Below are 16924 nucleotides of genomic sequence, written 5' to 3' on the forward strand. Positions count from 1 at the left end.
GATCGAAGATTCTTCATAGGATTGGCTTCAGACGTTACTCATAGCATAGTAAAAAGACATTTTATTTTAATATTAAGTAAGTTCAGTTTTTCATCTTGCATGATAAACGAAGATTAATTATTGATGAAATACTACCTAGTGATCAAACACTCTTACTAAAAGTTTGATGGATAAATTGTGATCCTAAAGTAGGGGAATGTGGAGCAAAGTGAAATAGCGGGCCAAAGTGAAAAGGAGAAATATTTACTCTGCATTTAGCGCCACCTGTCTGGTAATATTTTAACAATGTAGCTGCACTTGTAATCTATTCCAGTCAGGAAAAAAATACTACCGAAGATTAAAGCTTATGATAACATAAGCAATTTTAAAAAATGGATTCATATTGTAATATTTGTTGTAAGTCAAAAAATATTTTTGATGTTATAAAATTATAAAGTTCTTATTAATTAACATTTTAAATATGAATTGAGACCTTCTAATATGCGGTACAATATTTATTTATTTAATATTAAGCTTATTTGTTTTTTTAAATATTTTGCTTAAGATGTCGAGTACGTGCGGAGTAAAGTGCACTGGGAATAGCCTAGTTCGTTTACTCACTCAATCATTTACAAAAACACTTACGTATTCATTTAATAATTAATTCATTTACATTCCTTCATTTAGTAATTCACTTATTTATTCATCCATTCACTTATTTTCTTATTCGTTCACTCTTTTACTCACTCATTTGTTTTTTTTTTTCAATAAACAAATAATTTAATCATTTAATTAATTTAATTATCCTTTTATTGTTCCGTTTTCTCTCCATTTATTCATTCAAAATTTTATTTACAGATTCATTTGATCAAAAATGCTTTTTATAATCTCACAGAAAATATTTAATTTTTTACTTTTCCCCATGAAAAAAAATGAAAATTTTCCACTTTATTTTTTTGAAGGCTCAAAATTTCTGCCAAAAATAAAAATAGTGTTTCAATGCAAATTTCATCAGAAAATACAATGTTCTTTCTTTTTGTACAGTAATTTTCAAAACAAATTTCCAATTGGTTCATTTTGAAAAAGATCAGTCATCTTATTCATTTCATTTTGCCCCACATTCCCCTACATTTCAACGGACATCCATTCTTTGAGTTTTAGCACTGGAAGAATACACTTTCAAGAAACTTGAACCCTGATGAAGTTATAAATCATTTCGAAAATCAAAATGCAAGGAAGGTTGCTTTGAAATAATAAGTTCAGTATTGTAAATATGCATAGTATAAATGTATGAAAATTTGATTTTGGTGGGCCAACTTCTGTGTAGTATTTTTTTATTTTTGAATTAATTAGCAAGTAGTATACCTCACTTAAAATTATGAGTGTTTGTAAAATTTACTCTTTTGGTATTTACTGTTGCGGCACCAAAAGTAGAGTCAATTATTTTAAAATAGGCAGTTTTTATTTTTTTTTCTATCTTTTATTTATTTCTTCCTTTTCAAAGTTTTCTTTTTTCTTTTTTTTCGGGGGGGAGGGGGCGGTGACAAAACTGACTAGGGTGTCGCCTTGACTCTCAACGGCCCTGTATGTATATATATATATATAGATAGATAGATAGATATAGATATATTTGTATGTCTTTTACTTTATTTCGTTTCCTATGTCGATGCATCAGTTATTTTCGTTGTCTGTTTTCAATTTCCAGTTAACGATTTGTTTTTCAGTTGTTCCAGAGGAATTGAATAAAACTGTCAGTCAAATGAATGGCAATCTGACGTCACTGAACTACCCATCAAACTATCTGAACGATTTGGACTATATTGTGGAAATCATTGGCCCTCCGAATTCAAGAATAGTTCTGACATTTCATCATATAGACCTTGAATGGCAGGAGGATTGTCTTTATGATTACATTTTGCTGCAGACTGACCTCAAAGACTCTGGTGTAAAATTATGCGGAGAAAATCCCAATGGAAAGTTAGTTAATGGCAATCTATGAAATTATACTTTTCATCTAAACTCTTTCACGATACACTTTTATTCTAATTTTTAATCCCTAAACTGGTGAGGTGGGTTGTTTTACAACCCAGAAGAAATGGATATCCTCATTAAAATATTTTTTAATCCTTTCATATCTGTACCTCTAAGCCTGACGTAAGTAGCACCACCCGTACTTTTCAGGAGAGCGTAAAATTGTTTTTCTGGATCATAAAAAGGTTGGGACTTTCGTTTTTTTAACACTAGTAAATAATTATAAAACACTTATATGTATACATATATATATATATACACTTAGGAACATTGAAAATAGCGCCCTAAGAAGGAAACATGGGATTGAAGTGAAATTTAATATACAGAATAATATAGGTGAGAGATGCTGAGGCAAGATGGACCCACAAATTTTGAACAGTCACTTCTAAATCTTGTACAGAGAAGCATGGCGACATCTGCCGTTTCAGCTGATCCCATTCATGCTCTATAGGGGACAAGTCAGGGGAGCGGGCTGGCCATGGAAGAGTCTCAAAAGACCTAAGAAGTCTTGAGCAACTTTAGCTGTATGCGGCCGAGCATTATCTTGCTGGAAAATTGCCCCTGGGAGACCATTTAGGAGCGGTCCTACATGTGGTTGTAGAATTTCATTAACATATCGCTGACCCGTTAAGGTTCCACGTAGCACAACTAGAGTAGACCGGCTATCATAGGTTATGGCCTCCCAGACCATTATATCCGCCGTGCGGGCAGTGTGTCGTGCGATAGAATGGATGGAATGGTACCTTTCTCCGGGGAGCCTCCACCCTCTTCGCGGTGATCATCTGAACCCAAAACGAACCGGGATTCATCACTGAAGATCACCTTTTGCCAGTCAATGACATCCCACATCGCTCTGGCTTCGCACTATTGTAGACGGAGTTGCATATGTTTTGGTGTTAAAGGGAGTACACGAAAAGGACGTTTGGACATCAGATTCACTTCCGCTAGACGTCTAGAAATGGTTCGAGGAACAACTGCTACCCCTACGTCTGCTTGAATGGTGGACCGAGTTACTGTGGGATCCACGAGCGCTTGGCTGAAATTCCTTCGACCATCTCTCCTTGTCATCGTCCTGGTCGCTCCAGACACGGTTTTTCGCACGTGAGTACCATTTCGTGCCCACTGCCTCCAGCAGTTTCTAACGGAACATTCCGAACGATCCACCTGGGCAGCAACACGGCTCGTCGACCAGCGCGCAAGTTTCATGCCGATGATCAAACTTCTCTCAAACTCGCTTAACTGTGAGAAACGTTTTCTAACTCGTCTACCTGGCATCCTTAACTCATTAAAGTTCTCCAACAATCGGAATGTAATCGTAGCATTTATAAATCTTAAGTTATGCACTGGTTTACATAGCACCGTTTTTCCGATTGCACAGATACTGTGGGTAAGCGGTCATGCGCACTTACACCAAATTTGAATCATTTACATATCAGATGTCACTCTTCTTATGTGCAAAGTTTCACGATTGTACCTTTCTTCTTTCTTGGGGCGCTATTTTCAATGTTCCTGGGTGTATTTACATATAATATATAGTTGGTGCTGAGGTCGTCTGGCCTGTGAAGTACCTAAGTCTTTAAATGGATGTGTTTCTCACTTGCGGTGATTTTTCAGTTGTATTTTTACAAATTTATAATACAAGAGTCATTCGAAATTTTTCCACTCTAAGTCGCTACATTTTATGTCGCTCACAAAAAATACAACGTTCGTGCTTCAAACACCCCACCTTACCCTTTAGGTTACAAAGAAATCCTGTTAGCAGTTAAAATTACTTCATAAAACAGAAGCGAATATTTTCTTCCCTCGGTATTTTTAAAGAATCTGACTTTATTTTTAAAGAATCTGTATGCTATTTAAGGTTATGTTTTTGTTTTTCGTTAGGAAGCCGGTATTCTTAATATTATTAAAAAATCGGATAAGATACTGAAGTGGAATTTATTGATTGTAATACAGTACATGCTCACTAAAATCCTTTCTGAGTATTTATGAATGTAAAAATGTTAACGAGGAGACAGTGCGTGATTGGTTAACAGAAAATATACTTTTTGTCAGGCTTGAAATACTGAAAAAAAAACATTAAATCGGAGAGTGTGCTAAAGGGTAATGCTCAAAACTAATCATTCCCGAAAGAGATCAGTAACTTCTTTTAAATTTTTATTTTAGCAAATCTGTGTTGTATCATTAATTGGAATGCTACTTAAAAAGGAAACTCACGAAAACAATGATTAATGTCTTGCAGAAGTAAATTGAGTGAGAGCGAAGTTTTTTAAAGCTAAACGTATTTTTTCTGTATTATTTCTGCACTTCTCGGCGCGTGAAAATATCATAAAGATTACATGGTATAACTATGTACATTTCTGGCAAGTTTTGTCTGAACAAATTGTTCAGATGAACTGAAATGCAACTAGTTTTACGTCACTTCAGCCGAGATAAACAAAAAAAAAATTTTGAAAAAAAAAAATAGAACCGACTTCAAAAGTGCTCTAAAAAGTCAAAAATAATTTTATTCTTTAAACACCATCGATAATACTTTTAAACATAATTTTTGAAGTTGGCGCAAAAACGATAGATAAAATCATTCACAGCCATAACTCAACTACAAGTATAAATTTAACCAGGTCCAGTTTCTTCACTACCACATGCATTGCGCATTGATGACAGCATATTTGAGTAACGATATAAATGTTTCGTTCCTAACTTTGGATGATTTTTTGATAAAAATATGAACGAAGCATGGTTACAATGGATTTTACTTTTTGTTTTGCGCCAACTTCAAAAATTATGTTTAAAAGTATTATCGATGGTGTTTAAAGAATAAAATTATTTTTGACTTTTTAGAGCACTTTTGAAGTCGGTTCTATTTTTTTTTTTTTTTTCAAAATTTTTTTATTTTATTCTTTTTAGTGTAAATGCAGATATTTCAGTAAAAGTAAGAAGTTACCTAGTAAGAAGTTCAGCTCTATATCACTGTATTGCTTTAGAAAAGCCTTTATTCAAAATTATCATTACAATTGCTATTAATGTTACCTACTGTTATATGGCACCAAACTTTTATAACAATGAGTTTCATATTGTCGCATAGGTGAAGATAGCGAAGACAATGTGAAAGCCAAATGAAGCGAATACTCGTTAGTCTCAACTCGAGATCTTTATTCAGAACCACGAATGAACATTACATCTCCTTATATACAACTTGAGAAAGTGATGGAACTTTCCAGACTTGGAAAGATACAGAAATTAAAAGAACATTCGAGAAAATACGGGAAACAGTAGAAACGAAATTTAAGTAAAATTCACTTTGTCCTAGTCGGGATTTGAACCCGGGTCGCTCGTGTGGGAAGCGAGAATTCTACCACTGAGCCACCGTTATCCACGGATAAAAAGTGCGAACTTCGCTACAATATCATTTTAATCATTTAATAGGGAAATTTACTGTTTTTTGCCCATAACTTTTTTTCTAAAGAACAAATATGGTCAAACAAAGTAATGGGACCTAAGTTGAGCCATCCCCTATCCATTAAAAAAAGAATCATCAAAATCGGTTCACTAGGTGAGACGCTATGAGTGGACAAACAAAAAAAAAACATACATACGGTATGAATTGATAACCGCCTCCTTTTTGAAGTCGGTTAAAAAAAATTAAACTGTGGATGTTCGTTATTTTATTCTACTTAAGAGATTCACACTTTTTATTCGTTCAAAATTCCTGTTGATGCTTCTGAATGCAGAGGTGCTTGGACGATGACACTGGTTAAGTTGTAGGCTATCATAAACGGTGTGGTCTAAAACTAACCGAGCATTTTAGTGATAAAATGAACAAGAGCGTTATTATGTTTTAAAGCTAATATTTATTCAAAATGGGATCCATTTAACTCAATACTGTAATAATCGGTATCTTAAGTTTAAAATCTTAATTATCTTACTATTTTCCGATTCTTTCTGGGCGTTTGCATCTTTTGACTTCATGAAGAGTTATTAAAATTGACTAAAAAATTCACAGTACTATCAAACGAAAAAAATTCAATATATTAACAAGTATTTACAAATTCAAGGAAGAAGCTTTAAAAATCGGACTGTATTAAAAAATCATTTTCGTTGTTCTAACGATTCTATTTATTTTTTATCTCAATCAGTTCACTTCAAATCAGGAAAGCGGTGGGCGAAAGGAAAAGTTCAAAAAATAAAAGTTCAAGGCTAACCTTGATCGCGACATCCTCCCACCTTGAGCTCTTCACCAATGAAGAACTCAATCTGCTATGAAGCCTAGTCTCTTGGGTTCTTTTACTATTCGTCCACTTCGCGTTACCACTGGTTCCTGGTTCTTCCGAGTAGTGGCTTTTTCTCTCAAAAGTGTACCTTCATCGTTTTCTGTTATTTCTAAACTGTATACACGTTGCACAGGACGTGTGACAATTCCGGACTTAGTTTTTATGCGGACAACTCTGGCAATGCCATCCTTGCCTGGTAGGACTTCAAGAATTCGTCCAAGTTGCCATTGCAACCGTTTTAGGTTGTCTGATCCTATGAGAACAATTTCGCCTACAGAAGGAGGTTTAGCTTCCTTTGGACATTTTCTTGCATGTTTCAGTTGTCCAAGGTATTCTTGCCGAAATCTCTTTCGTAGGTCTGCACGTACTCGTTGTAGATATGAATATCTTTTTCGCAAGTAGGTGACATCTACTATATCGATATCAGGTACACCGCATTCTCTGGTTTCTTGGAGGAACATGGAAGGAGACAGTGCAACCAAATCATTTACATCTTCTGATAAGTACGTTAAAGGTCTCGAGTTTATCAGGCTTTCAATATCACACATTACTGTGTTCAGCTCTTCGTAAATCAGTGAAGCTTGACCTAAAACTCGACGCAGAATTTGCTTTATCGTAACTATCAACCGCTCCCACCATCCGCCCCACCAAGGGGCTGAAGGTGGTATGAACCTCCAGGTTATTTTCTTCAGCGACGACTGTGATTCTATCTTTCCCCAATCTAGTTTGCTTAATTAATTGTGAGCTTTAACAAAGTTGCCTCCATTATCGGAATATAAAATTTCTGGCCTTCCTCGTCTAGCAATAAATCTTCTTAACGCTTGGAAAAAGGCTTCTGCTGTTAAAGAGGTTATCAGTTCTATATGCACCGCACGATACACAGCACAAGTGTAGAGAACTATCCAGGCTTTCATTCCGTCTCTCAAGTATAACGGTCCAGCAAGATCTGTGCCTGTGATTTCGAATATTGTTGCATCTCTAACTCTATCTTCAGGTAAAGGAGGGCATTTCGGTTCTGAATGGGTCACAGTGAATCATTTGCATCGTACACATGTTGAGATAGCTTTTCTAACCGATTTCCGGTTCTGGAGAATCCAATAGTTCTTTCTGAGATGATTCGTCAGCGCCTGAACTCCAGCATGTCTAAGTTCTTGATGTTTACTTTCTATGAGCATGTTTACGATTCGGTGTTGTGATAGCAAAATTATTGGCAATCGAAAATTCTTTTTATCTTTTCTTCTAAGAATTCTCGTTTCTACTCTTAGGAGACCATTTTTATCAAGCACGGGATTAAGTTGTCTAATTCGTTGTTCATTGGTTCCTTCTGGAAATGATTCTCGTTATACCATCTTTAGCAAACTTTCTTCAGCATTTTTCATCTCCTGTACACTTAGATTTCCTTTTTGTTTAGAATTTTTAGACTTCGAATTCAAGTAGAACCTATAAATCCATCCAATGATTCTAATGAGTCTCGGATAATTTGAGTATCTGTGAAACATATCTTCGCTTTCCACATTGACTTGGGTATTTATCACAGCACTCCTTCGCTTTTCTCGAGAAATTTCTTCATCATTGAAAACCAAATCAAATTGTGGCCATTCGTCTTCATTCTTCTTTAACTAAAGCGGGCCCTCCCACCATCTCATCGCCAGCAGCTGTTTAGCTGAGCTGCCCCTGGAAGGAAGGTCGGCTGGATTCTCTACTCCTTTCACAAATTTCCATGAATTTGGCTTTGTTAACTTCCTTATTTCACGTACTCTGTTAGCCACGAAAACTGTCCATATTTCTTATTTTTGTATCCAAGACATGACAACAGTCGAGTCTGTCCAAAATGTAAGTTCAACATTCTGCCTTTGCAAACTTTCTAAAACTGATGTGCATAGTCTTGCTCCAACAGTGGCAGCAATCAATTCAAGACGAGGTATAGTTATCTGCTTGGTAGGAGCCACTCTGGATTTCGAAGCTAATAAGTGAACCTCAACCTCTGTGTCCGTCTGGATTCTTAAAAATACCATAGCAGCATAGGCACGCCCGCTGGCATCACAAAACGTGTGGATGCTACAAGACTTCTTATTCTTTTCATGGCACTGCACCCATCGTGGAATTGAGACTTCTTTTAGCAGACAGGGGTCTTCAAACCAATGAAGAAATTTTTCTTTCATGCTTTCGTCTACTTCTGCATCCCAGGATATTCCAGATTTCCACAAGTCTTGCAACATCAGCTTAGGTAGAAGGAGAACTGGATTCACAAAACCCACTGGATCAAACACTTTGTGTGTAACAGCTAGAATCACTCGTTTAGTGATTTTGTCAAAATGTTGGTCTTCTATCCAATTCAAACTCAATTTAATTGTATCCGTTTTTCGGTTCCAAATCAATCCTAAAAGATTTGTTTCGACTTCAGGGTTTTTATCGTTCGAATATTGCCAACATCTTAGGTTACATTTTGCTTGTGCCATAATGTTACGAGATTCTTCAATGAAATTTTGAAGTTCAGCTTCACTTTCAAGGCTGGATAAAACGTTATCTACGTAAAAACTATGTTTCAGTTTTTCTACAACTTTCTGATCGTGTTCTGTATTTTTCATGCAATTTTGAAAATGATAATCCAAAACTGATCCCAATAAAAATGAACTACTATTTACTCCGAACCCAACTTTGGTGTGATGAAATATTTTCAGTTCCTTTGTATCTATGTTCTTCCGCCAGAAAAATTTAGGATATTCTCTATCTGGTGGCCTAATGCTAATCTGTAAAAAAGCTTTTTCTATGTCTGCAACGACACCGTATTTATTCTCTCTGAATCTTAGCAAAAGTGATGGGATTAATTCAATTAAATTGGGTCCAGCTTCTAAACATTGATTCAGTGACGGCGAAAACTTAGTTCTAGCAGACGCATCAAACACAGGCCGTACGGGAGTAGAACTGCTTTCTTTAATCACTGGTCTGTGGGGCAAGTAGTGTCCGCTATCAATATTTTCACTTTGTTTCACTTCCTCGATTATGCCTGAATCTTCCCAATTTTTTAAAACTTCATCATATCGATTAATTAAATTTTGAGAGCAAAGTTTCCGTGTTGTTGTCTCCAGGCGTTTAAGCGCTAATTCTTTATTTTTAGGTAATGGTAGACGATCTTCGGCCCACGGTAATGCCACTTCATACCGTCCTTCATTATTTATAAAAACAGAATTCTGAAATTGCATTTTCATTTGCAAATCCTTTTCTTCCTTGCCTTTCTTAATGATCGGATCAGTGATGCCTATCACATCAAGGTTCCACATTTCTGTAATGGTAAAATCTTTCATAAATAAATTCGTTACCACCTTTGTAGAATTGTCATCATGATCGTCAAATGGCATTTTCCCCATCAAGGTCCATCCAAGATGTGTTCCGACCGCTACGAGTCCACATGGCAGAACTATGACTTTTCCAGTGAGAAGCTTACCTGCTACATCAGCTCCAATTAATAAATCTATGTCTTCAGACTCTGTTTCTTTTGGAATCAATTGATCTGTCAAAATCATATTTCTTTTGTTCAATTCTTGCGCACATGGATCTAACTTCAAAGTTGGTATTTTAGAACATAGTTTTTCTTGGTCAAGTACCTCAAAATTGCAGTGATATTCTTTGTTAATACTGCTGACTAATACTCTGTGTCGGTAATGTTTTTCTATGTGTTCTTTACCACCAAACAAATTATGTATAACTTTCTCTTCTTTAAGACGATCATATTGCATTTCTTCGGCGACTCGTTTGCTCAGATATGACCTTTGGGAGCCAGAATCAATAAGACATCTCACGATTTTCCCTCCCTTGTTGCCTCGTAATCTGACGTACAAAGTCTGTAACATAATGTTGGGGCTACAAGTGCGGTTATTTAGCACTGTGTCATTGATAGCATTTTGACCGTCATTCTCTTTCAGCACGTCTATTTTCACTTTATCGCGCTCTTGGTTTTTATTTTCGTTGCACATTATAGTTGCATGTTTTCCATTACATCGCTCACAATTAATTCTTACTTTACACGTTCGAGTTCTATGACCCACTTTAAGGCAGCAAAAACAACAGCCCTTTTTCATTAATATCTTCTTTCTATCATCTAAATTCATTTTCAGCACATATCGGCAAGCAGATGATTCATGATTTTTCTTCTCACAAAATACACACGTGTTCGAATTTGTGGAACCAAAAAGTCCGACTGCAGTTGGAATCTTCTCTTCTTCCCCTCTACTCGAGCGAGGTGGTGAGGAATGTTTCTTCATTCGCTTCGAATCGAAGCTGAAACTTTCTTTCGCTAAGGAAATTCTTTCTTCCCCTTCAACCTCTGTTTTCAAAAAATTCATTAGAGAGGTCAATTTATTTAATTCTTTAGTATTTTCATTTTTTAAAGTCATTCTGCTTTCCCATATTCTAATAATATCTTCTGGTAAACAACTTTCAACTAATGGATACAAAATCGAAGCGTATTTATCGGAAGTAACACCCAGGGAATTTAATGCACGGATATGTGATTCTATTTTATCATATAACTTGGTCAGGTGCATCTTCTTTTGACCCATTGAATTTGTCAGCACTAGACTCAATAATTATCTTATATAAACTTCAATGAGCAAGTCTTCCCTACCAAATCTGGCAGTTAAGCATTCAATTGCTTGTTCGTAATTTTCCGCAGATGGGGGAAACGAATCAACGAGTTCCCTGGCACGGGAGCCTTCTACAGTAGCTTGAGTTAAATAAATAAATTTATCTTCAGGTGCTATATTTACGTCTTCATGAATTTTTTTGAACTGTCCCCAAAAACCGAGCCACTCCTTAATATCCCCATTAAATTTTTTCAACTCTACTCGCGGTAACTTAAATCGGCGTTTATTTAACTCCGTTTCAGTCACAACAGTTGAAATTTCATTATTAGTACTGCGCAGCATTTTTTCAGCTTTCGTTCTAAGTCGTATGAATTTTTCTTTGTACGACTCATACACGTTATATTCAACATTAAAATCCTCTTGAGCACAATCAGAATCATTAACTAATATTTCATGAATTTCTTTTTCTTTCATATCAAGTGCACACCATTTCTCACTCAACTGGTTAATTAAGACTTCTATTTCATCATGACTACAATCTGTAGCTTTTAAGTACTCTTCCAGTTGGTTAGCGATTCTCGAAAAACCACTTCGTAATGGAGTGCGTAATTTCTTCAAACTCTCCATCATTTATATTAAGAAAAAAAAACTATCTTTATCAAATACTATTAGTTTCCTTAGCTTAATTCAATATAATTGCAAACGCCCACCCGGGGGCGCCAAAAAATGTAATAATCGGTATCTTAAGTTTAAATTTCAGGTAAAAATCTTACCATTTTCCGATTCTTTCTGGGCGTTTGCATTTTTTGACTTCATGAAGAGTTATTAAAATTGACTAAAAAATTCACAGTACTATCAAACGAAAAAAATTCAATAAATTAACAAGTATTTACAAATTCAAGGAAGAAGCTTCAAAAATCGGACTGTATTAAAAAATCATTTTCGTTGTTCTAACGATTCTATTTATTTTTTATCTCAATCAGTTCACTTCAAATCAGGAAAGCGGTGGGCGAAAGGAAAAGTTCAAAAAATAAAAGTTTAACGCGATAAAATAAAAGTTTGTCGCGATCAAGCTAACCTTGATCGCGACAATACAACGTTTTGAACGGTCATCCAATTCATTCATAGTTTTCTTAAATTCGGTTTGAGGAAGCACCTACCTGGATCACGCTGCTTGACTGGCTTTAACATCATCGTAAAAAGCTCCTTTTATTGCAATTTTCAGTTTTGGAAACATGAATATTTTCTGCTCCCGAAACTGAAAACTGCAATAAAAGGGGCTATTTACGATGATGTGCCAGCCATTCAAGCAGCCGTGACACAGCTGGTAAAGAACATTCCCAAATCCGAATTTTAAAAAGTCAATTCATGAACTGGTTGGCGTTCTAAACGTTGTATTAAGTTAAATGGATCCTATTTTGAATAAATATTAGCTTTAAAACCACGCTTATTTTATTCTATCGCAAAAAAAAAACGTTTACTTTTAGATATAACTCTGTGTACGACTAGTTGGTCTTACTATCGTATTACTGCTGAACACTGAGTATGCACAGAAACTTGAAATATACAGATGAAAAGATTGCGATCGATGCGTAAGACAAGACTACCAAATACATGTACTACGCAAATGTACTTTAGAACGCTATGATGAACGTACACATGACACTGCAGTGTTCTGGGATATAGTATCACTCATCGGCGACAATAGTAGCACGTCTCAAAAATTTAAATAAACGTAGTACAGTAAAACTTGTAAACTTAACTTCCTTTGTAAGTTGATCCCCTATTTACTTTGACCACAAATACACCGAATTTGACTAAGAATGTTGTAACAAACCCTTTGTAAGTTGACCACTCAAGAACTTCCCCGCAAGTGGTCAACAGGTTTCACTGTAATCCAAACTATTAAAATCTGTTTGCGTCCGCTGTCTGTCCATCTGAAGATCAATCTTCTCGAGAATCGCTGCAAATCGATAGTCGAACGAGATACCGATCAATTTGAAATTTTCCAAAGAAAACAATAGGACCAATCTCGTAATTGTACGACTTTAATTAGCGGAGATATTAATTAAAACGTTAATTAACATTACGTTATTCGGGAATTTTATATTTCTTTCCTGTTCTCATTTTGCATGTGAGCAAATAAAATTCTAAAGTTGTTTTAAAAGAGAATTTTTTGGCTGCTGTTCAAATCTTAAAACAAGATTTCCATCTAGAATTTTTTTAATTAGTTTAATTTCTCTTTCCTTCTGATATATAAATCCTAAAACAACTCTTTAAAGCAATTTTTTGCGTTTAGAAATGTATTGTAAATTAGCTTCGTTTCTCTTTTATTCTAAGCAATGATTTCTACTTCTTTCTGCTGCCATTTTACATTTGTGTGAATAAATAACATTTTAACAATTGTTTCAGTGGGACTGACGTAATCAAAACAACCAGCCGAGTAATTGATTGCTCTTAGAGCCGCTATATAGATAGGCCGATGCATCAGCTTAAGTTTAGCCATTTTGGATTGGATTTTTCATTGTTGCGCTATTAGGGTTACCACAGCAAAGTTTTGGATTTCGCCAAATTTTCCGAAAGAAGTATTTTATTTAACAAACAATTCACGTGCCACTAATAAGTGCTCACAGTGAACAATCACCAAACGCGATAACTCGCCACGTAACCTTTATTTATCGTCTGCAATTTTTTATTTTCTACAGCTTACGTTCTTAACTCTTTTCAGCATATGAAAGTTATTTCTTATGAAAGTTATTTCAGTTATGTTTATTTATTGTAGTGTAAGTTTATCATTACCGGTCTCATATTTAGGTAAATTTAGGATGTGCGACTAATTATGTTTATTTTTTTGTACTTTTTCCCTTCACATGGGTGAGTTTTCGAATTGTAATAACTCTCTTTTTCCTTCCTGTTTTTACTTTTGAAATACATTTTGTATAGTGAAAAGAACACGTTAAATTAAGATTGTTTGGATTCCTATAAATGAAAGAGAGTTGAACAAAAAAGTTTGCTTTTGATGATTTTAACTGAAGCTTAGTTGGAATCTGATGACTTGGTATTAAATTAATGCACAATGATATTTTTTAAGTCTTTAGTTTCACGTAATCAACCAAGCAATATGTGTCATTTTATGTGAAAAACTGATTGTTACTGTACATAAATATTTCAGATATAGTCTATCAGACTTAATTCAGTTTAACGTGAGCACATATTATAGTTGATAATGCATATATTTCCATCTTTTGTGCTAATTGAAAATACTCATTATATTTCATAACTATTATTAGCGTTAATGAGATTTTTGCCAAAAATATGTTATACTAGTGTTTTGCAAACCCTGAATTACTGGCATTTATTTTTTCCTTAACGCGTTAGAAACTGATGTTAGAGTGCTACAAAAACATCAACTGGACATCTCTTTCATTTCTAGGGTGCCCGTGCAACGCCGTGCACGCAGCTAGTTACTTATTTAAAATTTGTAAGACTCTTTCTGGTCACACTAGTTTATATTACTGGTGCGTGGTGGCGTATAAAAGTTATAATCAACAGTGGCACATCATTTATATTTGTCAATTTAGAAGAAAATTTCTCTTGATTGTGACACAGCCTAAGCTGAATGACGAAATAAGAACCTTACCAAACCGCCATAATTAAAAATGCTCAGTTAAACGCAAGTGACAAAAAAGTAAAATGACTGAAAAGTTAATTTTAAAAGAATTTTCAAAAGAAAAGATCTTTCTTTACAGTAGATCAGGAATTAAACACATGCTATAAAATCATTCATTTCTATAAAAATAAGGCTTTACTAATTTAAAATCAAAGTGAGTACCTGGTTGATGTCGTCTCGTATCACATTGATTTTGAAATTTTATTTCTTCTCAATTTTTCCTTTCAATATGATACACTACGCGTCTTTATCGAGTGTTCACCATTTAGATTAATTCCTTTATTCAGATCTTTTTCTTAACTTATTTTTGGAAAAAAGTCCTATAAAAAAATTTTTTACCTAAAAGGGAAAAAAAATGATATTACACCCTTATGTATTTCTGGATTCTACAACACAAATTATTCTTATAATGAAAAAATAAAAAAAAACGTTGTTTTTTTTTTTTTTTTCATTTCTATTTATATTTTCAGGGAGTTTGTGTCTTCTGGAAACAAGGCTTACTTAAGTTTCCATTCTGACTTTTCGATCACAGCACCAGGTTATGAAGCTTCGTGGGAGATAGTTGACCTTTCTGTTTGTTTAAATAGGCGGCTTTTAATCCTAGAACCCACTCACATTTCAAGCCTCCGTTATCCTCGATCATACCTTAGTAAACTAGAGTGCCAAGTTACTGTGATTGCATCTTCAGCCAAACAAAGATTACTCCTCACAATTACTGACTTAGACTTGGGTCATTGCAGCGATGCTTTCTTGGAGGTAAAATATTAAGTTCTTTATCTTTCATTTTTCACGTAATTTAATAGAAGTTTCGTGGGTAGACATCATTACGATGTCTGGAGCACATGCAGAGCGTCTAGACAGAGAACTTCAAGCGTTAGCGAGCGGGAGTGGAAATAGAAAGGTGGAGAAGATGCTTTTCTAAAAATCGAGCTTTGCGGCTTATTTCTCTCTCATCGACTACTGATATTAGTGATAAGACTCATTCGAGCATTATTAAATCATCGAAGAAAGTTATTGATAATTTCATTTTACGTAAAAATGAATAATAATAACAATAAAAAACACAAAACACATTACAAAAGCATTAATTTTAAAACTATAATATTTAAACTGCCTCTCACGCCCCAAGAGACGCTAATCAGAGAATATTTAAAATATAGAGTATTTTAAGAAGAATTTCTTTTAAGTGTTTCGTGATATTGAACTGCACTTTTTGCATAATGCTTTAAATATGGTTACCTATTCAGTCAAGATTTTTTTTACATAAGTCTCCAAATATGGTTGCCAATAAAGTCGCTATTTTTTTTTTTTTTTTGAAGTCATTTGCATGTGTTCTGTGAAAAGTTATCTTCATTAAGAACCCCATATTCTCTTTTCTATTTAATATTTTCTTTTCAAAGTTTTGCAAATAATTTTAATTACATATACATAAATAATTCCTGAATGTTTTGCTTACTTTTACTAAAGTTTTTAAAATCGTAAGTAAAAAAATGAAAAAGTATTCAATTTTTCAAAGAAATATAAAAATGTTTATGAATATAAGATTTATATTTTATGAAAATACACGCAGAAGTTTGACACAGCCTAATGAACTTGGCATTGAGAGCTAAAATGGATCTAGCACATTTCGACTTGATCCACTTTAGCTCTGGATACCTTAAATGGGCTACTTACGACTTTAAGTCAGTTGCAATAAAAGTTTTCAAGAATTTTGTCACAAGATTATTTATTGATCCTAGTTTGAACCTTCAAACGTCACTAATAATACATAAAATTGTCAAAAGTATACCTTAATTGTTAATGAAATAAAGTTCTCTACGATCCAACACTGGGCATAAACGTGCCATTAATATCCCCCAAATCGGGTCACCGCAATATTTATACATATTCCAAAAAATAACAGTGATTACTAAAATTCTCATTTTTAAAAACATTATGCATATTTATATCAAAACGGCATCAAGAAATAAAACTACCTGTTAAGAAAATCTGTAATAATAATTGGCAAGAACAAAATGATGACACTACTTGAAACAACTGTTCATAACTCAAACAATCGAAGACTAATTTTTTTCTTTTGTACATTTGAAGAAAGGAGGTTCAACTAATCAACTATTATTCCATTTGTTTACATTAGCTAATTTTTCACCCATTAAAACTCATTATAAGTACATTGCCTCTGATAGGTACATTTTCCTTATGTGAAACAAAATACTAAAATATGTTATACGATACATGCAGGTAGGTTTTTAATCAGTGAAGATTAATTTTGCAATCCTGTCCGTATGGTAAATTGACATTTGTTAACGTTGATTTATTTTTTTTTTTCTGTTGATTTTTTTTTTTTTTTTTTTTTTTGTTAATATTGAATTTTTCTTCAAAAGAAAGAATCA

General features: G+C 34.2%; 1 protein-coding gene across 1 annotated transcript in view; it reads left to right on the forward strand.

Moving 5' to 3' along the window:
* The window catches only part of LOC129218337 (uncharacterized), a 148893-nt gene that overhangs the window by 90242 nt on the left and 41727 nt on the right, over positions 1-16924 (forward strand). Inside the window, exons 11-12 of the mRNA XM_054852576.1 lie at positions 1704-1956; positions 15002-15287. Coding sequence (XP_054708551.1) covers positions 1704-1956; positions 15002-15287 — 539 coding nt within the window. The remainder of the gene's footprint in view (positions 1-1703; positions 1957-15001; positions 15288-16924) is intronic.

Source organism: Uloborus diversus, chromosome 3 (assembly GCF_026930045.1).
Source record: "Uloborus diversus isolate 005 chromosome 3, Udiv.v.3.1, whole genome shotgun sequence".
Classification (NCBI taxonomy): domain Eukaryota; kingdom Metazoa; phylum Arthropoda; class Arachnida; order Araneae; family Uloboridae; genus Uloborus; species Uloborus diversus.